Raw genomic sequence first — 25,458 nt, forward strand, 5'->3', positions numbered from 1 at the left:
TCAAATTTAGGGGTTCAAATGATTTTTTTTTCTCTTTTTGAGGGGGCTAATCGGGACTCGAATATTTATGTATTGCGAGTTTAATGAATGATCATTGTGATTTACATATACAAATTTAGTTCTCATGAAATGGAGTTCATATTCAGGTGACTAAGAGTTGACTTCTTAATTGTTGCTCGCATTTTGATAATTCAATCACCACGGAGCCTTTCGCTCGAGAGTCAATATGGAGTTCATTGACTAATATGTGGAGTTCATTGACTAATATTTGTTCTGTTTCGGCCAAAAATCCGATATTTTTTTTATGAAATACATAATTTTGATACTGTCCAATAATATTTCAAAATTTTTTATATTCAGGAAGGAATGGAGTGAGTATATTCTATTCTGAATTGGTTGAATTTTGCCACTCTTCAAACCGGAATCTTCCGTTTCACTTAAAACCAGAATTTTTACAAGGCGGGAATAGATTTGGCTTGAAATTTTGTCCATATTTAATTCACAGTGGGTAGAAACATAGAAGTCGTAATGAAGCCAATAACTTCAAATCTTTGCTCCCATTAAATTTTATCATGCTGAATCAATAATTTTATAAAAAAAAAAAATCACCCACAATTAGTACTTCACAATTATTAACGAAAGCTCTCTCCATATCCCGTACTGATTCAATCACATTACAATCAACACCAAATTCGCAATCAACAATCATAAGAACAATTAGTTCCAACTAGAACAACATAATTAATTATAAACCCTTCCGCTTAGTTAATAAATCTGTTCTTGCTACCATGTCCACTGGAGCTGTAACTATCATCCGGCGGCGAATAATAATCCCCGTCGGGAATGGAATAAGTCTGCTGTAACTGCATCGCCGCCGCCGTCGCATTGGCGGTCTGATTAAAATCCGGCGACGACTCGGAGACGCTCCAGACTTTGACGGACTTGTCGAGGCTTCCGGTGTAGAGGACCCACCGCGGCTGCTCGCTGATGGTCTCGCGGTCCTTCTCGACAGCGAGGCACTTGACCGGGCCCGTGTGCCCCGTCAGCACGGAGAGGCACGCGTGGCTCACGCCGTCCACGCTCCGCCGCCACACGCAGATGGTCTTGTCGGCGGAGCCGCTGAAGACCAGAGCTCCGGCGGCGGCGAGGCAAAGCACGGCGAGCTTGTGGCCCTTCAAGACTCCGCCGTGGGCGAACTGTTTCTCCCTCTCCCAGAAGTTGACCAGCCCGTCCGACGACCCGCAGTATATGATCGAGCTCCCGGGGCTGACCGCCAGAGCCGTCACCGCGCTCTCTTGCTCCAGAAGCTTCTGGACGAACACGTGCTTCAACACCTTCCCGTGGAGCTCCCTCTTCCACACCTTGACCGTCCCGTCCGCCGCGCCGGAGAACACCAGCCCTTCCACGGTGGACACCACCGAGTTCACCGCGTCCTCGTGCGCCGCGATGGACTCGAGGCACTTCGAGCTCTCGACTCGCCACACCTTGATGGTCCGGTCCCACGACGCCGAGTACAGGAGCGTCTTGTCGTCGCTGAGGCTCAGGCACGAGATCGCGTCGGAGTGCTTGATCCAGAGGGCGGAGCGGCGGCGCCGGACCTCGACGTAGTTGCTCGGCCGGACCGAGCTTTTGAAGATGTCCATCAGAGTCGGCAAAGTCCCGGCGCGCTTGTGGACGTTGGGGGTCTTAGGGTTTATCTTCCAAACCCTAATCTTCCCATCCTGATGGCCGGTGAAGATCTTCTGGCCGGAGATGACGATGGCTTTGACGAGACCGCTGTTGGACTTGAAGCCGCTGAACTCCTTGAGGTTCTTCCAAACCCTAATGTTCTTGCTGTCGGAGCCGGTGTAGAGGAGGTCGCCGGTGGCGGCGAGGGAGTATATGTGACCCTCCTCGCGGACGAGGGAGCCGATGAGGCTGTTTGCCGGGACGGTCTCGTCGAAGTTGTTGGACCACGGCGACTTGGAGTACGGCGTGGTCTGGTTCCACGGCGACATCATCATCGGAGAGCCCTCGCAGCTGATCCGGCTCGGGTCGAAGCTCGACCGAGGGCTCGCCTGTACGGACGCGCTGCTGTTTCGCATCAAGTAGTCGTCCGGCTCGAACGACGACGCCACCGTCGTCGCCGACGACATGTTTGGGTCCGAGTACTGCGTCATGTTCTTGCTCATCATGCTGAACTTCGGTCCTCTCTCGCTATCTCCTCTCGCATTATTCATTTTCTATAGTTTGACGTAACGATTGATATTACGTACGTGTTCTTCTTTTTTCGCTCGCATTCAAAGAAATTTGGAAAAAAGGGAAATTACGAGGCTGACAGAATTTGGAAAAAAAAATTGAAGAAGAGAAAAATGCTACAAATTTAAGGTTATGCTAATTTAAGACGGGGGAGAAGAAAAAAAAGAGGGGCTTGATGTATTTGTACGAAAAGTGGTGGGATGGTGGGTAGAGAATATAGGAGGTGTGAGATTGTGACAGGTGGAAAAAAATTGATTACTTGGGGATATATATTGGTTTATTTTTAGCTCGATGTTTGTTATGCTTTCGCGGTTGGTGGTGGGTCAATATTGTTATGAATTTGGGAAGTGATAGAATTAAGGGGGATTATTATAGATGGCGGTACAGCAAAAAAATGGTTTAAACACCACAAATTTTTAGTTATGAATTTGAGGCCTAAAATACATATTTTTGTGACGGATTGAACATATATTGCTACTTAATTATATACACAACAAAGATATAGCCTTTTCTGTATATGTAACGGATCCACATACAGCTTCCTAAAAAAACATATGTGGACATAATGAATATTTAGAGACTAATTCCCTTAAAATTATAATTATGTTGTAGAGTTGTACATAACTAACATTTACGCATCCATGATGTTTACACGACTGCTAATTAAATTAGGATGCATTTGAATTTCATATTAGTTGTTTAGATAAAGTATTTCAAAATTAACTTAGAATATTAATTAAAGACATCATTCTTAAAGTTTACATGCACAATGACGGATTTAAAATATGTATAACTAAATTTAGTTTAATTTATCATTTGAATTGTAATTCAGGATAGGACTTGCCCACCTGTTGAAAGTTAAAACAAACATAGCTGAAGAAGGCATACCTATACATATTCAGGCAAAAGAGACATTTTTACCTAGATCAATAGAATGCCCGGATTAAAAATAGTGGGATGTTGTGGTTCAAATAAAAGCATATCTAAATCAGTTAATATATTGTTTTTATTCTATTTTAAGAGAAGCCTTGATCATTTATGAAAGCACATAGAATAGGGAGCTGAAATCGAAACCCTAGAGTTGGTTATTATCAAGGTTTCAAATGTCGTCGCCGGCGCCGATGTTGCTAGTGGCTTGGCGGCCGACGAAGACAACATTTTTCGTTTTGGTGTCTGTTGTCGCTCGGTTGTCTTCGAAACAGCACGCCATTCGACCAAAAAACGCCGACAGATTTCATTATTTTTAAGCAAAAATATGGTTAAAATCAAAGAATATTGAGGGAAATCGGAGAAAAGGGTAGTAGAGAGCGATTTTTCTCGTCCGGCTAGAGTCGGCGACGTATAGCCGTTGAACTTGTTCTCGCCGTAAAATCACCAATATCAGTAGCGATTTTGTTCGTTGTTACTAGTAACCATTGATATATTTTCTTGTTTTTGCAAACCAAGAAGACGAAGTACATAACTAAAAGTGCAGCCATGGACACATTGAAAAAACGCAAAATTCAGATATAATAATGTCCTAATGTGCTTGTGGGCTTGGGCTTTTCAGATTAGAGAGAATTAAAGAAAGAGAACTGGTTCGACTTTTAAAATTATTGTCGAATACTACGCATAACGTGCATTAGCGTATACTATGCATATATGCACTAATATACAATAAATAATCAAAATATATGTATAAAGTAATGATATAAATATAATAAAATAATATAAACTACATAATAAACATTATTTTAAATTTTATATATTTTATAAGATTATATGTATATATAATATTATTTCCGTTCGGTTTTTCATCGGCATGTCGATTTTTCATGATAAACAGCATTCGGCATATCACTTGCCCTTTTCCCACTTTTTTTCGTTCGGAAAATTTTCTCTTGACGTGTCGATTTTTCATATATCAAGATGCTCGAAACGCCGTCGAATACGACATTTCGAACCTTGATCGTGATAAATACAAGGAAATAAATAAATCTACGTGTTGATCAAGTATACATTTCTTTGACTATGGTAAAGAGCCATGCTTGAATTTTCATTTTAAACCTTTTAAATATTTTTTCTGTAGGTTTTATTTATTTATTTTAATAGACCTTTTTATGGAATAAAATTAAAAATGATCATTTCATTATTATCTCAATAATTAAGAATCAACTAAAATTATACATATTTTATTGGGTTTAATTTTTTTTAATTTAATTTTTTGATCCCCTAATTTTATAACTAATTTTTATTTACTAAAAATAATTGACATGGGCTTATTACCTTTAGGGGCGCCATAAGGCCCCTCGGCATTATAAATTTTAGTTGTTATTTATACTTATTTCATCGATATGCTGTTTTACATGAGAAAATTTATACGAGCCTCCTATGAATTTTTTTATCTCATATTAGCCCACTTACTAAAGAGGTCTAGCTCATTTCGGACGAACATGGGATTATTAACTAGCTTGGAACTCCCTGGATTCATTGGAGGAACAATTATAATTTGAGGAGCTCTAAAAGATATTCGGTTGTAGAGTAATTTGATTATGTTGCTGATGATCATAGTTCGAAGTAAGTAAATTCACTATAGGATTATGTTAGCTCCAGTACTGGAATTGAAAACACGAGTGGCAGCAGGTTTTTTTTTTTTTTTAAATTATTAAAGCAATATGAAATTATTTTCTTATGAATTCAAGCACATGCGTCCGAACTGTGAACTTTAGTTTCATTTGGTCATCCAGTAAATTTTGCATGAATTATTTAAAAAAAAAAAAAAAAAAACTATGTTGATTATATAGTAATTTCAATGTTTTAGTTGATTAATTATTATTATTTTTTTTTTGTAGTTATTATTGTTACTCTTTTTCTCTAGAAATTAGTGGCAATGCAGCAACAAGTGGCTCTTAAATTCCTCACATTTAGGGTGTTTGGATTTCCAATCTCTGATTTCTAAATGGAATCCTACACACTCCGTTAACCACGCTGGCTATACATGCTATACAGATCCATTTCACCATGTGATTAATATAGAAAAACGACAGATAACAACTGTAATATAATTTGATTTTTTTTTTGTTTGCCTTTCACGTGGTCGGTAGTGGTACTAACACACTTCCCCTTTGTCTTTATCGTTACATGATTGCTTATGCTTACCATAACTCACACATTCACACTATAATATATATATATATATATATATGTATGTATATATATATATATATGTATGTATGTTGTCTTTCCACAACGGAGTACTCAAATCACAAAGGCCTTCACTCACAACTCTCAAATATGGACATCTCTCCGCAAACAATCTTTGCCTTCCTCTTTCTATTCCTACTCTCTCTTTTTTGGAAGACCAAGCATTATAAGAAGAAAAACTACCCACCGGAAGCAGCCGGCTCATGGCCTCTGATTGGTCATCTTCACCTTCTGAGGGGTCCACAACCAGCCCACGAAACCCTAACCCTAATGGCCGAAAATCTCGGACCCATCTTCACCATCAAGCTCGGCGTGCACCGAGCTTTGGTAGTGAGCAGCCAGGGCTTGGTCAAGGAATGCCTCGCCGAAAACGACAAAGCGTTCATGAACCGGCCAAAAGCCCTGGCCTCGGAGCTCATGGGCTACAACTACGCGGTGTTCGGGCTCAGCAACGACGGTCCGTACTGGCGCCGGATCCGCCGGATCGCCACCGAGGGCTTCCTCGCCAACCACCGGATCCAAGCCCTCGGCCACGTCCCCGAGTCCGAGCTCAGGGCTTCCGTCAGAGCGACCTACGACGAGATCGGCGAGGATGGCTCGGCCGTGGAGATGAAGCGGTGGTTCGCGGACGCGACGCTGAACGTGGTGATGAGGGCGGTGGTGGGGCGGCGGTGCGACGCCGCGTCGGAGATCGAGAGCGACGAGCGGTGCGGGGCGGCGCTGAGGGAGTTCATCAAGCTCATCGGAGAGTTTGCGGTTTCGGATGCTCTTCCGATGCTGAGGGGTTTGGATTTGGACGGGAAAGAGAAGGCCATGAAGGAGGTTGCGAAGGAGCTGGATGTTTTCCTCGAAAAGTTGCTCGGAGAGTACAAGGAAAAGAGGGCTTCTGGGAAAGTCAACGAAGACCGCCATGACTTCATGAACATGATGATGTCTGCTCTTGATGCTGCCGATGATATTCCCGGGGATTACGAACCTGATACAATCAACAAAGCTACTTGTCTGGTAATGATATTATTGTTTTTGCCATAACTCAAATTCAAATTTATATATTAGTTATATACATATTTTGGCACAGTCTCTAAGGTCATTGGTCCCATAATAAGCTACTCAAGTTTAATTTCCTAAAAACAAATACTCGTAAATATGCTATATATAATGTATAGTTTAAAGCTTAAAATGACATAATCACAATCAAATTATCACTTCATCTTAGACTCATTATTCAAGATTTTTACAGTAGTTATCTACTAAGAAAATGTGCCTTTTTAATATCTGTAATTTTTTTGTGTGGCACGTAGCGGTGAAATATACAAATTATAATTCATCATGATCTTAGAGTAAAAAGAAATGCAGGCTCTTATTGTGGGTGGTACGGAACCACTGACAGTGACACTTACATGGGCTCTATCGCTACTCCTCAACAACCGCGAAACCCTAAGAAAAGTCCAACAAGAACTAGACGACAAAGTGGGAAGAGAAAGACAAGTGAGAGCGTCGGACATAAAGAGCCTGGTCTATCTCCAAGCCGTGGTCAAAGAAACCCTGCGCTTATACCCAGCCTCGTCGCTCTCGGTCCCGCGCGAGTCCACCGTGGACTGCACCGTAGGCGGTTTCCACATCCCGGCGGGCACGCGCCTCCTCGTCAACATCTCGAGGCTCCACCGCGACCCGAGCGTGTGGGCCGAGCCCGACGAGTTCAGGCCCGACCGGTTCTTGTCGGCGAGGCACGGGAATTTGGACGTGGGAGGGACGTGCTTTGAGCTCATGCCGTTCGGGAGCGGTCGGAGAGTTTGTCCCGGGATATCGTTTTCCATGCAAGTCACGCACTTGGCGCTCGCTCTTCTGCTTCACGGCTTCCATGTGGCGACTCCGACGGACGAGGCGGTCGATATGCGCGGTAGTTTCGGACTCACCAACGTCAAAGCCACACCGCTGAATGTTCTTCTCACCCCTCGTCTCTCCGCCCAAGCGTATTGATGAAATAAAAACATGTCGTTTCTCTTTGCTGGTTTCTTGTTCATTTTGTCATTTTCTTTTTCTTTCATTTCCCGATACTTTTTTTCCAATTTTTTTAATGGAAATAAATTCAAAAAAAAAAAAAAAAAATTCACATCTCTATTTTGACTCCGATATGAATTTATAGATAATTTTTTTACCTTCTATTATATTAATAGAAATGACTAAGGATAAGATCAAAGTCAAATCCTTACCATAGTTAATAAGAGGCAATGCCTCTCTAACTTTTATTCTCGTGCCGCCACGTGACAGCGTCAGGGGCGACACGTGGCTTTTTTTTTTTTCGTTTTACCTTCCTGTTTTTTTTTTTTCAATTTTGATTTTTTTTTCCTTTCCAAATATCAATATATTTTGTATAATTTTTTTATGTATATTATAATCATAATTACTAATACAATATCAATAACATATATTATCATTTTTTTCCCGATCTTTAATTTTTTTTCTCTCTCTCATCAATATATTTTGTATATATTTTTATTTCAACTTGAATCCTGGTGTCGTTTCAACTTGAATCCTGGTGTCGCCAGGCAGCGACAGTGTAAGCCATTTTTTTTTTCCTTCCGATTTTGATTTTTTTTTTACTTCTGATTTTGATTTTTTTTTCTTTCCAATTTGATTTTTTTATATTTTTTTTATGTATATTATAATCATAATTACTAATAATATATTATACTATATCAATAACATATATTATCATTTATTTTTTTCACGACCTTTAATTTTTTTCCCTCTCTCATCAATATATTTTGTATATATATTTTTTTTCCAACTTGAATCTTGGTCCGCCAGGCAGCGACACGTGGAAGCCATTTTTTTCCTTCCAATTTTGATTTTTTTTTTTTTACTTCCGATTTTGATTTTTTTTTTTTTGCTTTCCAATTTTGATTTTTTTTCCCTTCCAAACATCAATATATTTTATATATTTTTTTATGTATACTATAATCATAATTACTAATACTATATTATATTATATCAATAACATATATTATCATTTATTTTTTTTCCCCGACCTTTAATTTTTTTCCCCTCTCATCAATATATTTTGTATATATTTTTATTTCAACTTGAATTCTGGTGCCGCTAGGCAGCGACACGTGGAGCCATTTTTTTTCCCTTCCGGTTTTGATTTTTTTTTACTTCCGATTTTGAATTTTTTTCATTCTTTCATAAATATATTTTGTATAATTTTTGTACGTATATTCATTTTTTTCCTTCCTCTCTTATCAATATATTTTATATAATTTTTTAATGTATATTATATTTAATACAATTAAAAGTCTAAACTTATTTTATTTTACTTATTTTTCTTTTTCATTTTGTTTAAACTATGTCTAAAAAGAAGAACTAGTCTTGTTGTCTAAAAAGAAGAACTAATAGCTTTGTCACTCTTTCCTTTCTTTCTTTCTTTTTTTGTCCTTTTTTTTATTACATTGTCTTGTTGTCATTTTTAGGTATGGCTGAAATATTTCTGTGAGTGTGAATGTGATAGAGGAAATTGTTGTCTGCTGTCGTGTTTCTAGTAGATTTATAACATATTTTGGTGTTTATGAATTGAATGGCATTTTCAATGTCTTGAAAAGCGAGCTATATTCCTTGATTTGTGCGTCTTTGAATTTGTTGCCATCTTATCTAGATGACCAGATCTACCTTTTTTTTCAATGGCTCATCCATATCTTTATAATCTCTTTCCCACTATCATACAAATGACACTAACTAAAATAAAATTATAAACGCCGTTGGGTTAGGAGGTGGGACTTGGGAGTAAATAACAAAAGGATAAATTTCATCTTTACTCCTTGAATTATGTAATTTGTAACAATATCTATCTTTTTTTTACGACTGTTTGCCATGTATTTGTGAGTTTTTTCACATCGTAATGCCCCGCCCCGACTTACCCAACCTGAGGCTTCTGATCCCGGCTCAAGCTTTGATGAGGACGAACGAGTACGTGAACTTGTTCGGCGAGACTCCATTGGCGAGTATGGCTCTGTATACGGTCAAAGCTTTGACGTTTGAGCTGGTCGTGCGGGCGTAACCCCCAATGATGTAGAGACATGCGTCGTAGAAGGGGTGATTGGTGTCGGATTCGAAGATGTACGATATATTTGTGGACGATGATCTTGACCTCACTCTTGGAAATGAGAACGGGAAGGGCCAGTGCTGATGGAGGTTTGAAGATTGATAACATGTACAATCAGAGAATATACACATACACGAAGAAGAAGAAGAAGAAGAAGAAGAAGAAGAAGAAGAAGAAGAAGAAGGAAACACAACAATGATTTTTTTTTTATTGAAAATTATTAATTATTCAAAATAACTCAATTTTAGAGTGACACGTGTCAAATTATGTTTTAAAAAACGACGGAAGGATGAGTTTTGAAAAAACTCACAATTACATGGTAAACGATTGTAAAAAAAAATAGGTATGATAGACATTGCTATATGCCATATAGTTCAGGGGGCATGCCATAACGTGCGAAAGAGGCTAGTACTATACAAAGCGAAATAGAAAATCGGATAAAACCAATAATCGAACCGATATAAAATTAAAAATCGGTCCCACGTTATATATCTGAAATTTTGATTCGGATAATCGATCTAATTTCAAAAAGTGGACCGGATATCGGATTTACATTTTGAAAAAATCGAATATCGGATATCTAACCCATTATTTTTTATTAAAAATAAAATAAAAAATAAATAATCATGCTAAGATTGTATGATTGATTTTTACTCTGTTTTTTATCATTGTAATAATTTTGTAACCGCGTATGGACTAGGTTCAAAGTGATTGTGAATTTTAAGAACTGGATCATCGATTTATTTAAACTGGTTTTAAAACTGGATCTGGATTTGAAAGAACCGGATAATCAAATTTTTGAAAATCGGATATTGAATTTAAGAAACTGGATAACCGTATATTCGAACCGAATTTCGATTTTGGACTCAATCGAACCGGTTATTAGACCAACATTTTTAAAATCGAAAATTCGGATTGGCATATGAAAAATGGCCAAAACAGAACCGAACCGATCATGTCTCAGTCCTTCAGCATATGAATATTATAAGGTTATCCGGTTAACGTTCCTAGTGCTGCATCTCGAAATTAATTGGCATTTTATAATTTTTATAACGAACATAAATAATATATTGAACTTTGTAAAGACGGATAATCCAACATCGAAAATAGAAAACAGGTTTGGATACTATGTTAAGTATTATGATTTTTCATCTCAAAATTAATCAGTAATAAGAGAAGTTATTTATGATCATGATCATTATAAGAAAAGCAATTATAAAGCGCAAATGATACATCTTTAGTCAATATGATACTTTCTGATGGCTGGTACAAGTTTAGAGAGCCATCCCATCTAGCGATTCTTCCTAATTAGATCGAAGATTTTCCAACCAGGGAGAAGTCGCTTGTGAGGACATAGATGAAGAAATAATCCACGTTATTTAGAGAATTAAATTGTTGTTTCTTTAGACATAATTATTTCGAAATAAAGAAATTAAAGTAGTAAAAATTATTCTTCTAAAGTTTAGAAGAAAACATCTAATTAATTTAACATCGATATAATATTTTATAAAGATATATTTGTCTTAATGGCGATAACATTAATGTATAAGATGGATTTGGAAGATTAGGCATTTTGATAAATTTATTTATTTTACCAAACGTGCAAAATAACTGGCGGATTCGCAGAAAAATAGACAGAATGACAAGAAAAAATATTTTTTTAAAAGCAAATAACGGTTTAAATAAACAATAAGAGGTGAATGTTAGATAAAACTGTAACTAACCTTAAAATATATATATATAGACACACACATACACGTGACAAGAATGTGTTAGCTTAAAGATCCTGCCTCAAAAATAAATATATTGACCAAAATTGTCAAAAATAAAAAAGTAAAACAATGTAACAATACAAAACAAAACAACCAAATGTAAAAGTTTAATCCAATTATGTATTCCACTGATATTCTATTCCACGACAAACACCTGACGAGGGCATTGACTATATTCCACGTCATCTACAAGATCATGGATATAAACCGTCAATATATGTATGAATTACAACTTTATACCTATAGGCTATAGTAACTTCCAATTACCAAATTTCAGATCCAACAAAAGCCATGGACAGTCCATCATCCATCATAACCTCCGTAGCTTTCCTTGCGATTTCCCTAACACTAGTTTACTTCATCATAGTACGGAAACAGAAATCACATTCCTCCAAGAAAGTTCTTCCGCCGGAAGCCGGCGGAGCATGGCCGATCATCGGCCACCTTCCGATACTGGGAGGCTCGGAGCCGCCTCACATAACCCTAGGAAAACTGGCCCAGAAATACGGACCGATCTTCACCCTCAGAATGGGCGTTCACAAGACCGTAGTGGTGACCAGCTCGGAGATCGCGAGAGAGTGTTTCACGACGCACGATAAAGTCTTGGCGAACCGCCCCGAAGCCGTGGCGGCCGTGGAGCACATGGCATACAACTACGCCATGTTCGGGTTCAGCCCTTACGGCCCGTACTGGCGCCGAGTCCGCCGCATCGCCGCCCTCGAGCTTCTCTCGAACCACCTTAGCCTCCGGAGGCTCGGCAGCGTCGCAGAATCCGAGGTGGAGAGAGCGGTCAAAGAGATATCCGCGGAGTCTTCGTCATCAGGCTGTGAAGTGGAGATGAAGAAATGGTTCGGCGAGATCACGCTGAACACGGTGCTCAGGGTCGTTGTTGGGAAGAGATGTTGCGAAGCCGGTGGTGGTGGTGGTGGTGGTGATGGACGGTATTTGAAGGCTATAAGGGATTTCTTCGAGTTGGCCGGGACTTTTGTGGTGGGCGACGCGATTCCGTGGCTCAGGTGGCTGGATTTTGGGGGTCACGAGAAGGCCATGAAAAGGACGTTTCGAGAGCTTGACGTGGTGCTTCAGGGGTGGCTTGAGGAGCACAAGAGAAACAGAGATGACGATGATGATCAAGACTTTATGGGTTCGTTGATTTCTATTCTTAGCGGTGAAGAGGAATTGTCTAAGTAATAAGTATGATGCTGATACAATCAACAAAGCGACGTGTTTGGTAAGTGATGCTGTTAACTTGATTTTATATGCATAGCTATGGTAGTTTTCACTTTTGGTTTCTCATTTGGCAAAAAAATAAATTAATTATAGTTTGATGGCTTTGTGTAGTATAAATGTCTGGTTTGGAAAGTTGAAAATAGCAAAACATTTGCTGAAATTTGAAAATTATCATTTTGGAAGCCAAAGTAATAAAATTTGCAGGAATAAAAGTCTTAGGCCAACGCCAAATATTCGTAAGGTCAGTTTCAGGCAAAGCGAACTTTAACACAGTAGTTCCAAATTTTCCATAAATGCTAGCTTTTTTTTTTTTCCCATCGAATTCTTATATACCAGTCATCAAAATTGTTTATTTCTGACAAATTATCCCCATTGTTTTATTTTGTATTTTTGTTCCTATTTAGAGATTTTACTCTTTCCGATGACAGAGACTGAAATTCAACATTTCTTTTGGCAGGCCTTAATCTTGGCTGGCACGGATAGTACATCAGTGACGATGACATGGGCTTTAGCGTTGCTTCTGAACAACCCAAACTCATTGAAAAAGGCCCAACAAGAACTGGCCCAACATTCGGATTCAGACCCAAAGCACCTTCCCTATCTCCAAGCCATCCTGAAAGAGACCCTCCGTTTATACCCTGCACAATCGGAGGCTTCCACGTGGCAGCACGCACGCGCTTGCTGGTCAATGTCTCGGAGATCCAGCGCGACCCGGATCTTTGGTCAAACCCGACCGAGTTCAAGCCCGAGAGGTTTTTAACGACGCACGCTGACGTGGAGGTCGGAGGGCACGATTACGAGCTCATGCCGTTCGGGAGCGGAAGAAGAATGTGCCCCGCCATATCGTTTTCGCTCCAGCTCATGGAGTTGACTCTCGCCTCTTTGCTCCGCGGGTTTGACTTCGAAACCCGGTCGGGTGACCCGGTTGACATGCGTGGCACGCCCGGATTGGCCTACGCCAAGGCCTCTCCGCTTCATGTCCTTCTCAAGCCACGTGTGTCGTCTATGCCATGAAATTCTTCTCAATGCTGGTCTCTCCGTAGTACGTTCTTATTAGTGCTTGGCTTATTAGATACATTAAAAATACAATTGGACGTGATTGAATCGAGATAAGAGAAAGTAGTTACACATGCATATTAAAGGAGTCCTTTTGGGGTGGTTATGGAGTGACACGTGGCGACGCTTCATTTGGCTTGCAAGTCAAAATCATGTAGCCAGCTAAGCGGAGCAAAAAAAGCTAAGCCAAATGTCCGTTCATGAATCTTATTATTGCAAGCACACACAAAAACACAATTATTATAACTATTCTTCTTTTTGTTACTATATGTGCAATTAGTTGAAATATCACTGATTTGCTTTGTTAATAATAAATAAACTGACGCAAGAAGTTTTCACCAAATACACAAACAAATATTAGCAAAAAGTAATAAAATTAAAAACTGATGTTTATATTAAAAGTTGGCAAATTTGGAATTTAGACCAAACAAAAGCAAGCCGACAATATGTCGGTTGATTATTAGTGCATCATTAATGTGATGGAATTAAGTTGCTATATAATCCAATATCACCTTTTCTTTCTTTTTAATCTTCTTTAATAATTTTTAAATGGTCAACGCTCTTTAAAGCTAGTTGAGCGTACTCACACACAATGAACGTTGGGAATTCACTTTTTTTTCTATCTCAATTATATAGAATAAAAGAGAATTGGACGAAGATTGTCAAAAATATCCAAAAACTTCTTATGTTTGATCTATAATTGGTGTGATTATTTCCTGAACGTGGCTCACGTCACCATAAATGATTTTGAAATCACGCTTTGCTCTTTTTCTCGTTGTACATATTAACTATTAATGATTGGGTTTATTTTACACAACGTTATTCCAGTTCTATTAATCAAGTAAATCTCTTTAAAAAAAAAAAAAAAACCAAAGCTACCAATCAACCTCGCAGCAAATATATATATATATATATTTCTGTTTAAAATAAGCACTCCCGAGTCAGAACTCAGAACCATATTCTATATATACAATCACAACTTAACTAAAAGGAAGAGCAACTTGGACATGAGCTCAAAACTTCTTTTGTCAATAAGGTTCTCTTAAATTTTATTAGATTTACTAATATCAGTTACTAGAGGAGTGTATTAAAGTTTAAATTATATAAAATCTATTATGTCATTCAACTCATCTTCTTTCCTTCGTCCTTACGCAAACTTTAACCTTTAAAATCCCTCTCTTTTATTTTGAAATTCAATTTCAATTTACAACGTTCAAAGATAACTTACATAAGAAACAAATAAATTAAAATCGTAACACAACAAACGCAATACAAAAGAGAATAATAAAAGTGCGCTGTACTGTAGTCAACTAACCATGGTTAGCTCAAATAAGCTTATTAATTGCTTTAACACGAAGGCATATATATATAAGTACCGAAAACAAAACGAAAAAAAAAAAATTGTCAAAGAAAATAATTAAAGAGCCTCTCGCTCTCTCCTGAATTTCCCTCGGGGCACCAGAATGTTTCACAACGAGGTCGATCGGAGCGTGAAGCTACGCGCCGCAAAGTCCACGGCGGACAAGGTCGTCGTTGCGGTTAGAGCCGGGAAGGTAATCTCGAAAACCACTCTGGATTGGGCTCTGAATCACGTTGTTCATCCCGGGGATTGCATTACTCTGCTCGCGGTTTTTGCCGGCGATAAAAGTGCCGGTAATTCCTCTTTCTCTCAGTTGATCCCTCGAATTATCTATATAGCGTTTTTCTTTTTCTTTTTCATTGAATTGTTTTGAAATTCGCTCAAATGAAGGTAAGAGATTCTGGAGATTTCCGATTCTGGCGGGAGATTGTGCAAGTAGTCGGCGTGAGGATTTACCGGATCGAATTTTTGAGATCTCCGAGACGTGTTCGCAGATGGTTCTTCAGTTCAACAGTCAAATCGAGGTTAGTCTTGGAATTACCGAAATGCCACTGACCGGTCATTCCTCTTTTCATGGACCAGGTTTCAGCTGAGTCAATTTTTGCTGTTAATTCCCTAAGTTTGAAGACACGTCATTTTTTTCTGCTGCCTAGCCACGTGCTTTGTGTACCGCTTTACTCGTTATAATTTACCGTGAAAGTATCAATTTTTTTATGAATACTTTTGTCCTTCATAATTTATTCAACCATAAAGTTACAAAGACTGTGATAATGTCTTTGCCAAATTATCATTGGGAGGTCAGAGTATTGGGATTCTGACTATCTTCCGATAGAAACTAAAATAAATAATCTGAGGTCTTGTTGACTAGCCTTGAACAGAGAAAATAGGCATATGTATACCGTCGTTACATTTTGTGTCCCTTTCTGTGTCCATGTTTGATTTAAGATTAAACAAATTGTATGAAAAAAAAAAAAAAAAAGAGATTTGGTAAGTTGTATACAAAACTATTCCTATAAAAATGGAAGAAGATACAAATAGAAGCATACAAATATTATTAATTATATTTGGTTCCATTTGAGTGGAATTATGTTGTTGATGTTGAATGTGAATATACTGTTCCACATTAATTTCATTTGTAACTTACGGAGTATGCACTTACTTTCAATTCTCAATATACTTGATTCCAAAAACTCATATTCAATGCACCATAAGAATAGCTGTTTATGAGTATATAAGATCCCATACTGAGTTTGTCCCCCCCAATTACTATTCACTCCCAAGGTTGTTGCTGTAGAGTTGTCCCAACTTGTTTATTTTTTCTGCTTCCCTGAAAAGTTCCAAATGTTACCTTTTCCTTTGCTACTTTCTCCCAGAGGAGTTTTTTTTTTCTTTCTCGAAAACTCAGTAATGAGTAGTCAAATCAAAAGTGTTTTAACTTTGGCTTCATTCCATGGTTATTCCAGGTCACGGTGAGAGTCAAGGTTGTGTTGGGTAAGCCTTCAGGTGCAGTGGCAGCTGAGGCAAAGAGCAACGGAGCCAACTGGGTCATACTGGACAAGTAATTAACCATAGAAAAAAGTATTATTTCTTAGAACTTACTAATATAATTGGTTTGTGGGTCATCATTAACCAATATCAAACTTCGTCCGTACTCTTCACAGCTAGGAAATTGACTAAGAACCATATAATTCTCTTGCCAAAAAAACAAAAGAGCCATGACTCATTACAAGCTAGCTATACATGATGTTAATAACCAAACAGTGTTTTTGGTCCCCCCATAAACGGGGTCTTTGCCCACATGCAGAAACGCAACATAATAATTGTCCTCATCTCTAGAGTACATTTTGGAGCCACATGTTCTAATTCAACCAATGACATTTATGCTAGCAAAGCAACTTTAGATAGACTTAAGACAAAATTTGACCGCTATCACACTCTTTAACAGTGTTCTTAGCGTAGTGGTACCTAGCATAATCTAGTTGGTAATCTCATGCTACCTCCAAAGTGGAGTCCGTGTGTTCAATCCCCACGAGCAGCAAAACTGCCCTTAAAAAAAAAAAATCTTCTTAGCGTAGTTATGCCCTTTATTTTCAAAACTTGACCATAATAACTATTTGATCTCGGATATGGGGGTCACTTGGCATTCAATTCAATGGTTTTGATGACTGAGTTGTATTTGGTTATTCTATTCATCTATTTTATCTAGAGACATAAATTTTGAAATATACATGTTATCCGTAGAATTAAGTAGCCTTGAGTTGTAACAGCTGCGTTAACAATCACTAGCTCTTGGGCTGAAACAGGAAATTGAACCAAGAAGTAAAGCATTGTACAGAGGAACTCTGCTGCAACATTGTAGTGATGAAGGGCTCTCAACCGAAAGTCCTTAGGCTTAATTTAGCAGGGTCAGATGGACAAGAAACCCCATTCTTCTCTGCTGCTTCTTCACCAACTCTGAACTTTGGGAAACTGAAAGGCCACAAGATGAAGCATTCGACTCCAGTGAGCAGTCCTGAAGAACCTAGTTCGTCTTATGGAAGAACAACAAAGGAAGGGTCTTTATCGAGCTTCAACAGTGCGGGTTCTATTTTCCTCGTCTGCGAACAGAATCCACTATATGAAGGACCTCCGAAAAGAAGTTACAGAGCGACTGATGAGCAGAATGACTCAGAGGCATCGTTATCCCCGATCGATCCAAACCAAGAAAGACTTATAACTCTGTCTAGAATCCCCAGGACATCGATGGATAGAAATCAGAGCGTGTTCTGGATTCCACAGAACCACACAGATGATAGAAGACTGCCGATACCCCGAAACCGTAGAAATGCACCGAAGAACAGTTCTTCAGCTTCAAAACCTACACTCGATAACCCTGTTTATAAAAAGGACTACATAGTAAATTCAAACATTAGGGACGCCGTGTCTCTTGGGAGGACCTCATCAGTACCTCCTCCTCTGTGTTCTCTATGTCAGCACAAAACGCCAATGTTCGGGAAACCCCCGAAGCAGTTCTCGTACAGTGAGCTTGAGGAGGCTACAGATGGGTTTTCAGCGAAGAATTTTCTTGCTGAGAGCGGTTTTGGTGTTGTTCACCGAGGCGTGTTGAGAGATGGTCAAGTTGTTGCCGTGAAGCAGTTGAAGTTTTGTGGTTCTCAAGCAGATGCCGATTTTTCCCGTGAAGTGCGGGTCTTGAGCTGTGCACAACACAGGAATGTTGTGTTGCTCATCGGCTACTGTACCCAAGGCAATACGAGGGTGCTGGTTTACGAGTACATATGCAATGGCTCTCTGGACTTTCATTTACACGGTAAGTCCAAACGCTGATGAACTATATTCTTTTACTCGCTCTTTGAACTTGTTGCAAATAACATTGCTGGTTTTTTTTCTTTTAACTCACAGGAAACAGAACCTCTCTTGAATGGCATGCAAGGGTAAAGATAGCAACAGGCGCGGCCCGTGGCTTAAGATATCTTCACGAAGACTGCAGAGTGGGCTGTGTAGTGCACAGAGATTTACGTCCCAATAATATCCTATTAACCCATGACTTTGAACCCATGGTACTTGAATCTGATCATAAGTATAACTTATCTTCAATGTACATATAGTGGTGTGATTAAAATCAATGTTCTTCGTATCTTTTTAGGTTGCAGATTTCGGGCTGGCCAGGTGGCTCTTGGAGTGGGATATTGGTACCGAAGCTCAAATATTTGGATCATCGGGGTACTTAACTTGATTCTCACGTCAAGTTCAGTGAATGTAGTTTTGTTTATCTGATTAGAATTCTGATATCAGGTATCTCGCACCAGAGTACGAAGATGGCGGACAAGTCACACATAAAGTTGACGTGTACGCGTTTGGATTGGTTTTATTGGAGCTGATGACAGGTCAAAGAATCAACGAGCTGCAACATCGCGGCGAACAGAATCTTTTCGCGGACTGGTTCGACCCACTTGCCACACCAGAGTCAAACAGCCTACTGAGGGAATTTCATCAGCTAATCGATCCAGCCTTGGCTTCCGATCAATCCCCTGAGTTCCATCGCCAGCTGGAAGCAATGGGCCGTGCTGCTTCGTTGTGTCTGCGCCGAGATCCCGAATCCAGACCTCTAATGTCAAAGGTACACCTATTAATTAGTGAACAAATATTCGTTTCTTTCTTGAGAATGGCTTTTTACTAAATAACTTGCCTGAACTGAAAACTTAGGTTTTGAGAGTGCTAGAAGGAGGAGATCTATTAGTTCCTCTGGGATTGGACTTGAATACAATCGGTAGCCAAAGCGGTCATTTGCACGGTTTAAGATCAAACAAACAACCGGAATTGAGAATCAGTCATTCTCGTCGCCTCTCACACTAAATATTTGACTTGGTCCATATACAACCCGGAGATTCAATCAAAGTCATTGTGTGTATTATGTATTATTGAATGTGAGTGAATTGAAATCTTCTTGGCATGATTGATATGTAATTTTACACCTCAAAATCACAATATTCTTTTTGGTAGAATCTATAGCCCCTAAATAAATGGATCTGAATTCGTACAAGCTATAGTGTAGCTATATTCTGATGTGTTCACTGTTCATGCATAGTTGGTTACTTCCAGTCAGAATAATAAATAGCATACATATTCATCAAGAAACTACGCCAAATAGTTAATAACGTTTTAGAGACGTGTGTTTGATGAATCTGGAACAATGAAAAGAATAAACCACGAAACTTCCTTTGGGGAGAAAAAAAACAAAGAGAAGAAAAGATATGTATGTGTTGAAAGTTCCTTCATCATGATCTTGTGGCCTTGTAAACTTGGTCTTGCAAGAGCAGAAGAAAATCTACAATAATGAGTAATTTTAATATATATTTTTGTCGTCTTGTTTTATATTTTTTGGCAACTAGGGGTGACTAAGTCATTCATAAGGGAATGATGCTTCAATGATTGGACACTTGAACACTTAAAATAGAATTTTACGTGTACAAGACTAAACATGAAATACTAAACAAACCCAAATCTGTACGAAAAACAAGTTCTATAGCTAGCTATATGCTTTAAACAGCGAGTTATCTCTCTATTTTTACGTGCTTTCACGTCTTTGGTTTTCAGACTATTCAACAAGCTGTAACAAGATGAACTCTGTCAAACAAATAATCAAACAAAAAAAATAAAATAAAAGAACTCACCCACGTCTACTTTCCAAATCTTGACAACCATTTACAAGATATCATAATCCAATTGGCATAATAAAAAAAAAAAAATTGAAATCTCACGCATCCATTTCTCACAAACTTTTTAATTATTACAGTAATACTAAGCATAGTCAAATACCAACACTTCTAAATTAATTACATTCCACCAAACACGAAACGACATGTCACGTTGAAAAATCTTCACACCTCTACCGGCCTCGCCGTCCGGAGGACGAGAAGCCACCTTCGCCGGCGGTCGAATACTCCGCGAAGTTCCTCCGCCGCAGCCCCGCCACCGCCGCCGTCCTATCAGAGTCCGGCGGAGACTCTGCGACGCTCCACACCTTAACAGACTTGTCGAGGCTCCCGGAGTAGAGGAGGTATCCACCGTCCTCTCGGGGCTCGACAGCTAGGCACTTGACGGGGCCCGCGTGGCCAGCGAGGACCGAGAGGCGCGTGTGGGACATGCCATCGCGGCGCCAGACACAGACGGTCTTGTCGGCGGAGCCGCTGAAGGCGAGTTTTCCGGCGGCCACGAGGCACAGCACCGCCAGCCTGTGGCCCTTCAAAACCCCGCCCCGAGAAAACTCCTTCTCTCTCTCCCAGAAGCTCACCAGCCCGTCCGACGACCCGCAGTACACCACCGCCCCCGCGGGCCCCGCCGCCAAAGCCGTCACCGCGCTCTCTTGCTCCACGAGCTTCTGGACCAGCGCGTGCTTCGACGACGCCTTCCCGTTGAGCTCTCGCTTCCACACCTTGACCGTCCCGTCGGCGGAGCCGGAGAGGACGAGATCCCCCGCGGTGGCGACCACCGCGTTCACCGCGTCCTCGTGGGCCGCGATGGACTCGAGGCACTTCGAGTCCTCGACGCGCCACACCTTGATGGTCCGGTCCCACGACGCCGAGTACAGGAGCGTCTTGTCGTCGCTCAGGCTCAGGCAAGAGATCGCGTCCGTGTGCTTGATCCACAGCGCGGTGCGGCGCCGCCGCACCTGAACGTAGTTGCTCGGCCTCACCGAGCTTTTGAAGATGTCCATCAGAGTCGGCAAAGTCCCGGCGCGCTTGTGGATCCCCGGGTTCTTCGGGTTTATCTTCCAGACCCTGATCTTCCCGTCTTGGTGGCCGGTGAAGATCTTCTGGCCGGAGATGATGATGGCTTTGACGAGACCGCTGTTGGACTTGAAGGCGCTGAACTCTTTGAGGTTCTTCCAAACCCTAATGTTCTTGCTCGCCGAGCCGGTGTAGAGGAGGTCGCCGGAGGTGGCCAGGGAATAGATGTGTCCCTCCTCGCGGACCAGAGACCCGACGAGGCTCTCCGCCGGGGAACAATTATTATCGCCGCCGCGATCGATTCGCCCAGAGTCGAGGTTATTGGGAGTTCCTTGGTTCCACGGAGACATCGTCATCGGAGAGAGCTCGCCGCTGATCCGGCCGGGATCGTTGGGGCTCGCTCGCAGCGACGAGCACCGCGTCGTCGTCGGGAAATCGTCGTGGTCGAACGGAACGATGGAGTTCGACGACATGTTTAGGTTTGGGTCGGAGTGCGTGATGTTTCCGAATCTCATTCCTCGCTCGAAATCTCTCATCTTTATTTGTATAGATACGAGAATAGTTAATTACCAGTTATGTGTTTAGAAGACAAGATAAATAAGGAGAGAGTTTTAAGAAGAAAGTGAAGAGTTGTACGTTTTGTTTAAGGCGGGAGAGGAAGCGAGAGAGAAAAGGGGTATTTATATGAATTCAACACGCTCTGAGATTGTGACACGTGTTAGGATGATAATCGTAAATTACGATTCGGCAGTTGGTGGGGTCATTGTGCTGCTTTGTTTAATGATTTTGGCTTTCTTACTTTGTCCTTGTATCCTCTTTTGCCGCAAACGAAAATATGGGTATGTGTTAAGATAAGAGTACTAAATTAAGTTCTAGGATTGTAAATGGACTAAATACTCAGTATTTGTGTATCGTATTTCTACTAGTTGACGATGATGATAAGGCCCAAGGGTTTTCATGAGCTATAATAGAGAACAAACACCAAAATTAACAGCTACACTTTGCAGTTAGCTAGATATCATAGAGAGTCAAGAGTCATTTCATCGCGGAAAACACGGGACTCGGTTTAGTGGATTAATAATTGTCCTTCAAAGTTCAACACAACTACGTTCTCCGAATATTTGAGAAATAATTATATAGGACACATGTGACACACTATAGCAAAATTGTGGAGATACCATGATACTTGGCTATTTGCCAAACATGGGAAAGAAGAGTACATTATCTCAGAGGCAGAGCTTCACGGCAGTTACTAAAAAAATGTTTCTTTCCACAAAATAAGTGTTTATGGTAAATAAATTGACCTTATTGGATTATCCAGGTTAAAGGGGAACCTTGCATTATTGTACAGCACAAACTTTAGCTAGCACTAGCTAAAGGCCAAGAAAATTTAAAGTTATGTTGCTACATAGGTGAATGGACATGAACGATATATATTCAAAGACATATATAGTGTATATTTTATAATAATAATATAAAATAAAAATAAAAATATAATCTATGCTATTTATACAGAAATTAGGTCATTTATACCCTTAAACATTTTTTTTTACACATAAGATATTATCAAAATTGCATGTACATATTCCTTTATGTTGAAAAAAATGTATATTTCCACAAGTTCATTCCTTCTTTTCTCTTATTTTATGTTATATATAATCTCCAGAGTCCGAACCCACCATTGAAGCTCATCATACACCATCTAACTCTTGTGAAGTCCGTGGCACTACATATATAACATAAAAGACAGACCATTTTTTTTTATATTGATTTATTTAATTTGTATCTATTATGTTTTTTTTTCATGCTTTTTCTTATCTCTCGTGTCTTATTTTCGTGTTTCCAATTATGGTTTCTACGCATGTTGCAAAAAATTTTAGACGACTTTTCAAATAATCTCAACTCATTACAAACCATCATCAACCATTGTGGTTGCATATCTGCCTTAAAAAATGTTATGTTACAAAGATCAGCATTTTCGTTTATTTTTTACAAAAAAAACTAATTTGAATTCCCCAAAATACCCTTAATATAATAAATATTTATTTACTATTTTATTAAAAAAATCAAAATCTCTCTTTATAAAAAAAATCCTTTAACTTTTTATAAAGAAATTTTTTAATTTAATGTTTTTTGTATATAGAATAGAAAATAAAAAATTATTTCATTAATGATATTTTGGGCAGTTCAATTTTTATTTTTGTAAAAAAATAAACGAAAATGGTGATATTTGTAATAGAACATATTTGTAAGGGAGATCTATGTCAATTATATTAAACTGAATGAATATGTATGATATTTCTGAAAACTGAAGATATAAATTGTGTATTTCGATTAAACACATGGGATACTGTTGATATTTTCCCTTCTTTATTTGTGCTAAAATTAATTAAATAAATCTAATTCAAATCAGATCCACAATAATTGTGCTAGAGTTAATTAATTCAATTCAATTTTTTTTTCTTAATTGTAGCACATTCTCTCTCTCTCTCTCTCATATATCTCCATCGATCACGTCTATTTTCTAAATTGCAGAGCTGAGATCTCTCTTTGGCGGAGCTTCTTCGTCGGCTGGCGAACACGGTGGTGTTTGTCCTCGGGAAGTATCGCGCATTGAGAAAGCGGTTGGCAAGACGTCATCGAGCGTCGAGAATGCGAGCACAGTGAAGACCGCCAGAGGGTTTTGAGTGGTTGTTTTTGCATATTCGGGCTCGTAGCTTCATAAAGGAGAGCGCTGGAAAGAAGTGTAGCGCGGGTCCTGTTTGGCTCAGAGCAAAGTCTCGCCATGATCTTTGTAGGATGAACCTCGTTTTGTGCCGGCGAGCACCGTCCCAATGAGCGGCGACATAGGTGCACAGATTTGCGCGACTTCAGATTGCACGGCAAAGACGAGATAGGCCCAGGCGAAGTTGCTCGATGTGGCCCTATAATTATCTTTAATAATAATTAATAATCTATAATAATCGTAAATTGTCGTTAATAATCCTTCGATAATAAATTTTTCTGCGTTTTTTTGTGTGTTGAATGACTATGACGTTCTGAATTTTTTAAAAAAACTTATGTGATCGGTTGCCATTTAATAACGTTAGTAGGTAATGCCATTCTTTTTTTATTTTAAATACGAATATGTCAGTTGGCAGAAATTAAATAGAGGGATAAGTCAGTATTTATTCGCTAGAAAATAATAACATGTCTAATAATCAATAATTATTTAAATAGTGACTAGTTTGTAATTTAAAAGTTGGAAATCGCTAGATATTATTACATTGCCCCTTAAGTTTTCTCCAAAACTATACAACATATCATCGAAAAACATGATAAAAAAAAATAGAATTCAATGCACATAAGAACTTGGAAAAACACATGAAAAAATCGACTCCAGGGGATTTTGTTGGATTTTATTAGACTGCGGCGGTGCGATGAACTTCAAGGGTGAGTTTTGAGGAGAGAATATAAGCAGAGAAATAATGAGAAATTTTTTTTTAGCGAGATGGGTATTTTTGTTCCAATAAGAAAAAAAAATGTAGTTTTCTAATATTAATATATAGCACTGTGTATGTAAAATATTTCTGAGATATTATGATGCATATGATCAAATTTCTCTTTTTATATATGCATATGTCCATTTTTGGAAGACAGAGTAATTTTTTTTGTTTTTTTTTTGTTTTTTGAAGACAGAGTAATTGGCTCTTAAAGGAAACTTATCACTGACCGTATAGCCGATGCACTCCTGATCACATGACACGCACTATATAGTATCTCATGACAAAGTATAATAAAAGTAACTTTATAGTACATTTAGGCTCGTAGTTATCATCCCAACAGATAACGGAAAACGACAATGAGTATGACGGTAGTGCTGAATTGTGAAAGAACAAGTTAAAAAAAACAAGTAACTCGGATCAAAATAATATTTTGCAGGTTGTGGATTGAATAGAAAGGGCAGCCGTAGATATTATGGAAAGCTGGCTATGAATTATAGGCCTCTAACGTCACAGCCTTTTTGCCCTAAACATTAGGGTATCTACATTTGCCTTACAATTGTAACATGAAATTGAGCGGATGTGGCATCAAAACAAAATAAGAAAAGGAAAGATAATTTTTTTTTTTTATCATTTCCGATAAGGAAGGGTTTATATATATTTTTAAATAACGTAATGCCTGTTCTTATTCTGGATGATTTGAAACCCTTTGAATTGAAATCAGCCACCTATATACAGGCACGAAGCCACATGGAAGTGAGAGGGGGCTATAGTCCCCCTCAATTTTTTTTTTTGTATTTTTTGCCCA

General features: G+C 39.1%; 3 protein-coding genes and 2 pseudogenes across 4 annotated transcripts; 3 read left to right on the forward strand and 2 right to left on the reverse strand.

The window, feature by feature from the left end:
* Positions 1–579: 579 nt before the first annotated feature.
* Positions 580–2,383, reverse strand: LOC149392246 (protein JINGUBANG-like). Its single transcript, XM_089620475.1, has one exon. The coding sequence runs from the start codon at positions 2,217–2,219 to the stop codon at positions 762–764; it is 1,458 nt and encodes a 485-aa protein (XP_089476601.1). The 5' UTR covers positions 2,220–2,383; the 3' UTR covers positions 580–761.
* Positions 2,384–5,415: 3,032 nt separating this feature from the next.
* Positions 5,416–7,540, forward strand: LOC149392247 (strychnine-10-hydroxylase-like). The gene is made up of 2 exons (XM_089621009.1): positions 5,416–6,426; positions 6,778–7,540. Exons 1-2 carry the CDS (start codon positions 5,425–5,427, stop codon positions 7,399–7,401), a joined length of 1,626 nt encoding a protein of 541 aa, XP_089477135.1. The 5' UTR covers positions 5,416–5,424; the 3' UTR covers positions 7,402–7,540.
* A 3,982-nt stretch (positions 7,541–11,522) lies between these two features.
* LOC149392248 (demethylepipodophyllotoxin synthase-like) lies at positions 11,523–13,905 on the forward strand (annotated as a pseudogene). Its single transcript, XR_016300301.1, has 2 exons — positions 11,523–12,526; positions 12,983–13,905. The product of XR_016300301.1 is annotated as a demethylepipodophyllotoxin synthase-like (transcript).
* A 1,036-nt stretch (positions 13,906–14,941) lies between these two features.
* LOC149392249 (inactive protein kinase SELMODRAFT_444075-like) lies at positions 14,942–19,598 on the forward strand. Its single transcript, XM_089620500.1, has 8 exons — positions 14,942–15,234; positions 15,332–15,465; positions 16,405–16,499; positions 17,245–18,248; positions 18,341–18,498; positions 18,585–18,661; positions 18,734–19,058; positions 19,145–19,598. The coding sequence occupies exons 1-8, from the start codon at positions 15,045–15,047 to the stop codon at positions 19,292–19,294; spliced, it is 2,133 nt and encodes a 710-aa protein (XP_089476626.1). The 5' UTR covers positions 14,942–15,044; the 3' UTR covers positions 19,295–19,598.
* A 479-nt stretch (positions 19,599–20,077) lies between these two features.
* On the reverse strand, positions 20,078–21,873 carry LOC149392250 (protein JINGUBANG pseudogene; annotated as a pseudogene).
* Positions 21,874–25,458: the final 3,585 nt, after the last annotated feature.

Source organism: Urtica dioica, chromosome 7, assembly GCF_054948205.1.
Source record: "Urtica dioica subsp. dioica isolate 48M chromosome 7, U.dioica_male_clone48M_v1_H2, whole genome shotgun sequence".
Classification (NCBI taxonomy): Eukaryota; Viridiplantae; Streptophyta; class Magnoliopsida; order Rosales; family Urticaceae; genus Urtica; species Urtica dioica.